The sequence below is a fragment of the Rhincodon typus genome, chromosome 18 (genome assembly GCF_021869965.1).
Source record: "Rhincodon typus isolate 14 chromosome 18, sRhiTyp1.1, whole genome shotgun sequence".
Lineage (NCBI taxonomy): Eukaryota > Metazoa > Chordata > Chondrichthyes > Orectolobiformes > Rhincodontidae > Rhincodon > Rhincodon typus.
The window spans coordinates 49,920,871-49,931,415 of NC_063349.1; the positions used below are offsets into that span (position 1 = coordinate 49,920,871).

General features: G+C 44.7%; 1 protein-coding gene across 1 annotated transcript in view; it reads left to right on the top strand.

Annotated features, from left to right (window-relative positions):
- Positions 1-5,971, top strand: part of LOC109912416 (chemokine-like protein TAFA-2) — an 80,162-nt gene extending 74,191 nt beyond the window's left edge. Inside the window, exons 2-4 of the mRNA XM_048607951.1 lie at positions 134-286; positions 5,692-5,816; positions 5,951-5,971. Of these exons, the coding sequence (XP_048463908.1) occupies positions 134-286; positions 5,692-5,816; positions 5,951-5,971 (299 nt within the window). The remainder of the gene's footprint in view (positions 1-133; positions 287-5,691; positions 5,817-5,950) is intronic.
- Positions 5,972-10,545: the final 4,574 nt, after the last annotated feature.

Sequence of the window (10,545 nt, forward strand, 5' to 3'; positions counted from 1 at the left end):
AGGGAGGACATGGTGATCTCAATTAAACTTCATTGACCTGAAGCTCAACCCAGGAGACTGACAGACATTCCAGAGTGTGTGGTGATGTCTGTGCATTGATCTTCCACTGACCAGCTCCTTTATTATTGCACAGGTCACCATGTTAAGACCGGCACCTGTGAGGTAGTGGCTTTGCACAGATGCTGCAATAAGAACAAAATCGAGGAGCGCTCCCAGACAGTGAAGTGCTCCTGTTTTCCGGGACAAGTAGCGGGAACAACACGTGCTGCTCCTTCCTGTGTTGATGGTAGGTTTGTTCTCTGTCCTCAGAGATTGACTTTGGCTCTTTTTTTAATGCTTCCCTTGCGTTTTTATCGGAATTTTATTCAATTTCTGTTTTCTTTCGATGTTGGTTTACAATCAGTTGGTTTGAAAGCTATCCCGCTTAACAAGGTACAGTAATTAGTTCAGCAGTGCAAAAGAAACAAAACTGAGTCTAAATGTAACACTCAGAACATTTGCTAAACTATATTTAAAAAGGGAATGCTCCCTCATCTTGAATTTTATGAATGTCCTGATTTTCTAAAATAATCGGGAAGAAAAGTTGCTCAGTCTGTTGAGGAGATAGTGGTGTGGTGACAATGCTGATCTAGTTAGTTGAGGCTCATCCTTGGGGTGTATGGTTTCAAATCCCGCCCACCCAAGACGGAATTTAAATTCAATTCATTTAAAAAATGTCAGTAAAGTGAAAGCTAGTCTCAGTGTGGTGACCATGAATAGCGTTTTCCCTTCTCTGGTGTGGTGGGAGTGATGGTAGGAAAATACAGAGAGAATTTTTTTAAAAATCAGAATCTCAACATCCCAAAAGGTTTTTGGAGTTTTCCCTTCAAGCCTGAAATGGCAACTCCAGAATCTTGCCATTGTGTGTCAACAACCTTAGTTCCCTCTACTTGCTTTTATTTAAAGCTTCAACTCACCTTACTATAACACCACTTCCAAGTGTCTCCCTCCCCAATAAAAAGGGAAAAGCCTTAGTCATAGAACACAAAATGTAGTGGCAGAAGAGAGATAACAAGGGGTAGAGCTGGATGAACATAGCAGGCAAAGCAGATTTCTGAAGAAGGGTCTAGGCCCGAAACGTCAGCTTTCCTGCTCCTCTGATGCTGCTTGGCCTGCTGTGTTCATCCAGCTCTACACCTTGTTATCTCAGATTCTCCAGCATCTGCAGTTCCTGCTATCTCTGTTGTGGCAGAAGGCTGTTTGAGTGATTGCAGGCTAGAGTCCAGCAGTGTACTGCAAGGATCAGTATTGACACCCGTATTGTACGTTATATATATAAATGATATAGATGGAGAAGTGTGTGTGGGGTTTGGAGGGGAGAATGTTAAGCAAGTTTGCAGATGACACCAAGATTGGTAGAGTGGTTAATAGTGAAGAAGATGGTTGTAGGTTGCAGGAGGATATAGATGAGTTTGTCAGATGGGCATAGCAGTGGCAGATGGCATTTAACCCTGATAAGTATGAAGTGATGCACTTTGGAAAAGACAAGATCAGGGAATATTTAATAAATGACAGAACACTGGGTAGCTTAGAGGAACAGAGGCATCTTGGAATAATTATTCACAGATCCCTGAAGTCAGCAGAGCACTTGAATAGGATAATTAAGAAGGCGTATGGGACGCTTACTTTCATCAGTCATGGCATTGAGTACAAGAGCAAGAAGGTAATGTTGGAGTTGTACAGAGAGTTGATTAGGCCACAGCTGGGGTACTGTGTGCAGTTCTGGTCGCCTCACTACAGGAAGGATGTGATTGCACCGGAGGGAGTACAGAGGAGGTTTACCAGCTGTGGCCAGGGTTGGAGATATTGAGCTATAAGGAGAGACTAGTTAGGCTTGGATTGTTTTCTTTAGAGCAGAGAAGGCAGAGGGGGAACATGATTGAGGTGTTAAAGATAATGAGGGGTACGGACAGGATTAATAAAGAACAGCTGTTTCCCTTGGTTGAGGAGTCAATCACGAGAGGGTAGTTTTAGGGTAAGGGACCAGGAGATTAGGAGGGGATTTGAGAAAAAGCTTTTCACTCAGTGAGTGTTGAGAATCTGGAATGCACTGTCTGGAAACCTTACAACCTTTAAAAAATATTTGGATGAGCACTTCACATATCATAACATTCAAGAATATGGGAGAAATGCAGGAAATTGGGATTAGTGCATTTCTAGTGGTAATTATTGTCGGTGCAGACTCGAAGGGCTGAAGGACCTTTCCTGTGCTATTTGACTCTATGACTCCTGAAGAAATGGCAGGGATGTGATGGGCTGGAGATCTCAATGATAAATTAGACAGCACAAATTCCTGAACTGTAAGTCTCAGTGGGTACCTGGGGGCTGTAGTTTGCTGAATACTTGACCCAACTATCATGTTGCTGCTCCTTCACAACAAGGTCCCTGCATTCTCTATGGTCACCATCGTCCTGGACCTTTTATCCACACAAATCAGCATTGGCAAACCATCAGACTCCCAAATCTTCATTCCCGCTGCGTTCTGACTGCCTGCGCCAGACTCCAGGTCCATAGCTGTCCCCCTTCTGCTCTAAGCCCCATTCCCCTCCATACCAGCACTACCAGTCCAACTAGTCTCATTTAGAGTCAGAGAGTCAGACAGCACAGAAACAGGCCCTACGGCCCAACTCATCCATGCTAACCAGGTTTCCTAAACTGAACCAGCCCCATTTGCCAGCGTTTGGCCATATCCTTTCCTACCACGTATCTGTCCAAATGTCTTTTAAATGCTGTAATTGTACCAACCTGTACCACTTCCTCTGGCAGCTCATCAATACATGCACCACCCTCTGTGTGAAAATGTTGCCCCTAAGGTCCCTTTAAAAATCTCCCCCCCCTCCCTCACCTTAAACCTATGCCCTCTAGTTTTGGACTCCCCCACTCCAGGTGAAATAACTCCACAGAGGCTGGTATCCCATCACCAAGTCACTCTTTACTTAAACGTGGGAGAGTCCTTGACACTGACCCAGCTCCCTCGAAGCCAGCTCTCAGAGTGAAGAGGATGAGTGACACTTCAGTTCTTATCTGTCAGCCAGGTCTCCCTGATTGGATCAGATTAACAGCCCCAATCAGGGAGCTCATATTCTATGAGGTCCACCTGGCTGACCTCATTGAAGTCATTACCCTGGGGAAAGGTCCTTGGCTATTCACTCTATCGATGCCCCTTATGATTTTATAAACCTCTCTAAGGTCACACCTTGGCCTCCTATGCTCCAGGAAACAAGTCCCAGCCTATCCGGCCTCTCCTCATAACTCAAACTTTCCAGTCTTGGTAACATCCTTGTACATCTTGTGTTTTTGTGCCAGGGCTGAAGCGTAAAGTTAATTGCTTAGAAAACCATTTTGGAAAATTTTCATGTTTGTCCCATGAGGAGCTACTGTTCCAAATGGTCAGTTAAAAGACAACTGGTTTAGAATTAGGGTTAGAGTTAACCTGAGCCATTTTCTGAATCAGGTAATAGGTGGTAAGAAAGTGGGTGAATGCCAAGATAGGCTGGTTAGAAGCCCTACATACATTCTCTGGGACTTAAACCAATCTGCTTTGGAAATCTTTAGGCCCTCTAGAATGTACTCCTCAACATCTCACCTGGCTTGTGGGGCGTGGGCAGTGTTGGTAGATATAAGATAAACCCCAGACCTGGTATGTTCACCACATACCAGGAGTTGGGGTGGGGTTAAATGTGGTCAGATGTAGACTCAGATAAATGGCTGGATAGGGACTTGGGGAGATGTGGAAACTCTGGGGTTGACAGGGAGGTCTACTGGGAATGTAATGATGATGTTCAGGTGTTCACCTACACAGTGAAGTGCCACCTAGAACTCATGGTCAGAGGATGGGCCTTCTATTGTCCTGTAGAGCAGAAGGGAGCAATGGAAACAAAAATGTCTGACTGGCTGAAATGAGGGGGTGTTAGAGCGGGTGAGAGTGAGTGAGGGAGAATGTGTCATGTGATGGTAGAACATGAACCTCAGTGGGAGGCAGGTGGAGTAACAGAGGGAGGCTGAGCGTGAAGTAGCAGAAGGATGATGGTGGCATTTATCCTGGCACAGCAGAGTGGGTCAGCGTCATTGACCTTCTTGCATCTTTGCCGGACGTTTCACCAGACCATGGAGACCTCACCCATCCTCGATTCAGCCTGGCAGGTTATGGTGTTGTGGCTTTCTCTGATGTTCCTGGGGATAGGCAGCATCCTGTCCATCAGGACACTGACTGAGGCTGCAGTTGGCTATTGGTGGCATTGATTTTCCCTAGCCTGCCATGCCTTCTGGGAGTGTATGCAGCCTTCAGGGGCAGCTTCAAAATGCCATCACTTGTCTGTGAACAGAATGGCATTCTCATGACAGGGGCTGGGGCATCGTTAAAGGAGAGTGAGGTTAGGATGGTAGTCTAAACAGACTCACTGGGTCTCATGGAGAGAAACCCTCCTAGAACCTCAATGAATTACACTTTGTCAAAGTTGGTAACACTCAGCCCATTGTTTTGAACCTAGACCGTATGACCTATGAAGCAGAGCAGTGCAGCAGGCAGCTTATTTAACTCATTAACAGCTTAGGCCTTTTTCTCATGTTTGTCAAGCAGGAGATTTTGAAAAAACTTCAAGGTGTGACATTTAAACAGAGCTTATGTTCCCTTCAAAAGCATTTGCATCTACTCCAAACATTTGTGACTCCCATACTGCAGGTTAAGACCCTTGGAACAGTAAATGTCTGGCCTTTTTGAACTCAGCACAACTCAAATGGTCCTGCTGTGTTCAGGTCTGTAATCTGTGGAAATCAGACTCTATCCCCTTTCCCCACTGGCAAAACAAATTGAATCTGTTGGAACTGGTTCAGGGTGAAATTTCCACCTTCAGGCCTTGCCTGCTATTTTTAATGCCCTGTGAATTTTTTTCTGACTCCATAAAAACCCGACTCCATGCCCACTAGTTCTAGATTTGCGAGACAGGGGAACCAATCAGTAAGCATCTCGCCTGTTAAAGTCATCTTGAAGTTTCATACATTTTGATAAGATCACCTCTCATTCTTCTAAATTCCAGAAATTATAGATCATTCTACTCAAACCCTCCTCATAGGACAGGCCCTTCAAATTCAGGAATCAAACTGGTGCACCATCATTGCATGGCCTACATAGCGAGTAGATTCATCTTTAGATATGGGGCAGCATGGTGGCTCAGTGGTTAGTACTGCTGCCTCACAGTGCCAGGTTCTTGGGTTTGATTCCAGCCTCAGGCAACTGTCTGTGTGGAGTTTGCACTATCTCTCTGTGTCTGCATGGGATTCCCCTGGGTGCTCCATTTGCCTCTCATAGTCCAAAGATGCGCAGGTTGGGTGAATTGGCCATGCAAGATTTTCCATAGTGTCCAGGGATATGCGTGCTAGGTGGATTAGCCCATGGGAAATGCAGGGTTAAAGGGGGAGGGTAGGAAGGTGGGTCTGGGTGGAATGTTCTTCGGCGGGGCAGTGGGGACTCAACGGGCCGAACGGCCTGCTTCCACACTGTAGGGATTCAATGTGAAGAGCAACATTGCCCAGAAATGGGCAGAAAACTGGAAGCAGTGTTCTCCATTGCATCTCAGTTGAATATGCCATTGACTTATGTTTGCCATGCATGGGGAATTTAAGTTAATAAGTTGTTGTTTGATGTTGAACCAGCCTCAATAGTTTTACAGAAATGGTGGTGTCAGATGCAGCCGTGCCTGGAAGGAGAGGAATGTAAAGTCTTGCCAGATCGCACTGGTTGGAGCTGTGCCTCTGGGAATAAAGTAAAAACAACCAAGGTAAGTCAATCATCTGTCCAACCAGAGAATATTTTAATTTCAGAATGTGTCTCGTGTTAAAGAAAAGGTGGCATTTTTGGATTGCCTGCTTTACAGTACAAATGACTTTAACTTGAACTGCATTTATACTGCAGCTGGTGGTTGGAAATTGGTAGGGGTTCCAGCCAGGTAAAACTCCGATTTACATCACCTCGCTGGAACTCCAATTCTCCCTCTCAGGAGAGAGACCTCCTCAGATGCCAGTTCTAACAGCTATCTGAACATTTAAATCAACTCCAGGTAGGTTCACAAAGTTGTCTAAACTGAATTGGGTGGTGCATTGGGTTTGACATCAGCCTTTCACATTTGACCTCTGTGACCTGGATTCAATGGCGGCCCAAACAGATCAGACAAGCGTGTTCTCTGTCTCTTGATGCCGAAATGGGCTCGCGCAGTTTGAATCCTGTGTCTGGAGGGCTTAAAGATTTATTGCTGTTTTATTTTGCTTTGAAGTCGAGTAGGTTGCTCTCCTGGTCTCTGAGACAGCATTCATCACTCAAATAACAACATCTAAAACAGGTTAATTAGGCAGTAACCTCATTGTTGTTTATGTGACCTTGCTGTGTGCAAATTGGCTTCTCCCTAGGCAAGCACCAACAGCGATTACAGTTTGAAACACTTTGAAAATGTCCCAAGTGTGTGAAAGCTGCCAGATACGTACATATAAAGACATGTTATTTCCTCCCCCTTGCTACGTATCAGAAAGATCGATGCCCTAATTTAGCATTCTCGCAGAAGAGCTCATGGAGAAAAGTTGTTCCGGCTGGTGCAGTGCCGTAATGGGTGCTGTGTTGAAGTTGAGCTGAAGAAAGTGGTTTTGAATTGGATAGTGGATACTTTACGCCTGGCTGTCACAATCTGATACCTGAAGTTGGACTGTTGTGCTCGGAGTAAGGAGATTTGAGAGCAGTGTTCAAAATTATGAGGTTGTCAGACACAGTAGGTAGCGCAACTGTTGCCTTGAGTGGAAGGGTCAAGAAACAGAGGACACAGATTTAAAGCAATTGGCAACACGAATTATAGGGAACATAAGGAATTTCATTTGTATGTGGTGAATGGTCAGGAACTGTGGTATTCAGTGGCTGGGAAAGTGGTCAAGGCAGATCCCATAGGACCATAAGATATAGGAGCAAAAGTAGGCCATTTGGCCAATCGAGTCTGCTGCACCATTCAATCACAGCTGATATGTTTCTTGACCTCGTTCTCCTGACCTCTCCCTGTATCCCTTGATCCTCTTACTAACCAAAAACTATCTATCTCTGTCTTAAATACACTCAATGACTTGGCCTCCACAGCTCTCTGCAGCAGTGAGTTCCATAGATCTACCATCCTCTGGCTGAAGAATTTCCTCTTCTAAGTTCTAAAGGGTTATCCCTTCACTCTGAGGCTATGCCCCCAGTTCCAGTCTCTCCTACTAATGAAAACATTTTCTCCATGTCTACCCTATTCTCTTAGTATTCTGTAAATTTCAAACAGATCCCCTCTCTCCCCTCCCTTCCAAACTCCATCGAGTACAGACTCAGAGTCCTCAACTGCTCCTCATTTGACAAACCCTTCATCCCCAGGATCATTCTTGTACACTTCTCTGGACCCCTTCAAGGCCAGCACATCCTTCCTTAGATACAGAGCCCAAAATTCTCAGCCCAGGATTCTCAGCAGTGTGGAGGAACAGATTGCTCTTGGGGTACATGCCCATAGATCCCTCAAAGTCGCCACCCAAGTTGATAGGGTTGTAAAGAAGGCGTACAGTGTGTTGGCTTTCATTGGCAGGGGAGTTGAATTTAAGATCTGCGAGGTTATGCTGCAGCTCTATAAAACTCTGGTTAGATCACACTTGGAATATTATGTTCAGTTCTGGTCACCTCATCATAGGAAGGATGTGGAAGCTTTAGAGAGGGTGCAGAGGAGATTTACCAGGATGCTGCCTGGATTGGAGGGCAGGTCTTATGAGGAAAGGTTGAGGGAGCTAGAGCTTTTTTCATTGGAGCGAAGAAGGATGAGAGGTGACTTGATAAAGGTGTACAAGATGATGAGAAGCATAGATAGAGTGGATAGTCAGGGACTTTTTCCCAGGGTGGAAATGACTATTATGAGGGGGTATAATTTTAAGGTGATTAGAGGAAGGTATAGGGGAGACGTCAGAGATAGGTTCTTCACACAGAGAGTGGTGGGCGTGTGGAATGCGCTGCCAGCAGTGGTAGTGGAGTCAGATACTTTAGAGACTTTTAAGCGACTCTTGGATAGGCACATGGAGGATAGTAAAATGTAGGGTATGCAGGGTTATTTGATCTTAGTAGGATAATAGGTCGGCACAACATCATGGGCCGAAGGGCCTGTACTGTGCTGTACTGTTCTACGTTCTATGTTTTCTTAAAACTGCTCACAATATTCCTAATGCGGTCTGACCAGAGTGTTATACATCCGCAGCGGTACATCCCTGATCTTTTATTCTAGCCCTCTTGAAATGAATGCTAACATTACATTTGCCTTCCTAACTGCCAACTGAACCTGCATGTTAACGTTAAGAGAATCCTGAACTAAGACTCAATCTAGGACTGAACTAGCCTTCAATCATGACTTTAAGGATAAACACCTGAAAAGAAAATGAAAATAGCCGGACAATGGGGAAAGGAGAGGAAAGTGAAGTTGGAATGCTCTTGCAGAGAACTCCTGTGGTCTTGATGGATTGAATCACCTCCTTGTCTTTTCCTTCTTGATTGGATAGACACTGAGCAGCTTTCCTTCCCACTCACACCCTTGCCCTCTGCTGGGGAGCACTGAACAGGGGCACAATCTCAGGATAAGGGGCGATTCATTCGGCACTGAGTTGAAAAGAAATTTTTATCATTCAAAGTGTCATGAATCTTCGTCATTATCTATTGTCAGTGCCGTACCATTGAATATATTTTTGTTTCTCTGTGAGGAAAGCATTATGGGAACAGCCAGTAATAGGAGTTGAGTTAGAGGATTGACCGTGATCATTTTGAATGGCAGAGCAGGCTTGAAGGGCTGAATGATCTATTTCTGTTCCTGTTCCTTATGTTTTTACGTCAAGGTGTCCAGTGATTCTGGATTAGACAAGTTAAGTCTGTGCCAATTTTGCTTCAACGGTTTCCATCCATGATTTGTTGCGAATAGCTTGCTGCTTTGGCGAGGCATGCCTGGCTTTTAAATCATAAATTGCACACGACAATGGCTGTTTAATTTGCGGGTGTAATCTTTGGCTCAGACCGAAGATACTTTCTGATATCCTTTTCACAGAAGGGCACGCACTGCAATCACCTCTTGCGCCCCATCTTGTACAGAGAACACCCGCATCCAGATAGAACAGCTGATGCAGTTTATTTTTGTGTACTGTCTGCTATTCTCACTTGGCTAAATGCTTTACCTCAGCACTGTAACATTCAAAGAGGCTGCTTTTTGTGGTGTTTGACAAATGACCTGCTTCCTCGTGCACTGTCAGCATTGGTCGTCACCTCAGGAATGACTGCATTCTCACCAGTCAGCAGGAATCTACCGTCAGATGCTGTTTTGAGAAAATCAGAGCCCAATGAATGATTCACTACTCGTAGATGTATGTTCGAACAATGCACTTCCTAACCCGGCACCAGAGTTTCTGTAGGTTCCTGTTTAGAGGTACTCAAAAATTATTTTGATATTAACCTTAGGACATCATATTACAGTTGTACAAGACTTTGGTAAGGCCACATTTGGAGTACTGCATACAATTCTGGCCGCCCTGCTACAGGAAAGATGTTATTAAATTGGAAAGGGTGCAAAAAAGATTAACAAGCATGTTACGAAGACTGGAGGGTTTGAGTTATAAGGGGAGGCTGGATAGGCTGGGACTCTTTTCTCTGGAGCTTAGGAGGTTAATAGGTGACCTTATTGACATATATAAAATCACAAGGGGCATAGCTGGGGTGAAAAGCCAAGGTCTTTTTCCTAGGGTGGGGGAGTCCAAAACTAGAGGGCATTGGTTTAAGGTGGGAGGGGAAAGGTTTAAAATGGACTTGAAAGGCAACTTTTTCACGCAGAGGGTGGTGCATGTATGGAACGAGCTGCCAGAGGAAGTGGTAGAGTTGGGTACAAGTACAATATTTAAAAGACATTTAGACAGATGTTTGGATAGGAAAAGTTTTAAGGAAAATGGGCCTAGGGCAGGCAAATAGGACTAATTCAGTTTAGGAAACCTGGTCGGTATGGATGAGTTAGATCAAAGGACCTGTTTCTGTGCTGTATGACTCTATGACTCTGTAACCTGTTCAGCGACACTAGGATGTACCCCTTAGACATGGGGCACTTGAAAAAAAACTGGGACTGTCTGTCCCAGAAACCACTCTGAAGCAAATAATGAAACACAATTAATACACCCTTAAAGCTGAATACTTGCACCACTGCTAATACAGCCTAACTTCCACCTCTATAACATTACCTGACTCTGCTCTGTTTAAGCTCATCTGCTGCTGAAAACCTTCTCATTATTTTGTCACTGCTAGATTTGAGTATTCCAAGGCCTCTGTTCAAGTCCCACCTGCTTCAGAGGTGTGTAATAACATCGCTGAACAAGCTGTTTAGAAAATAATATACTCCTGGCCGACCTCCCATACTTTACCCTTTGTAAATCTGCCATCATGCAGAACTTGGCCGTTCACGTCCTCAATCAAATCGAGTCCCGTTCACCCATGAA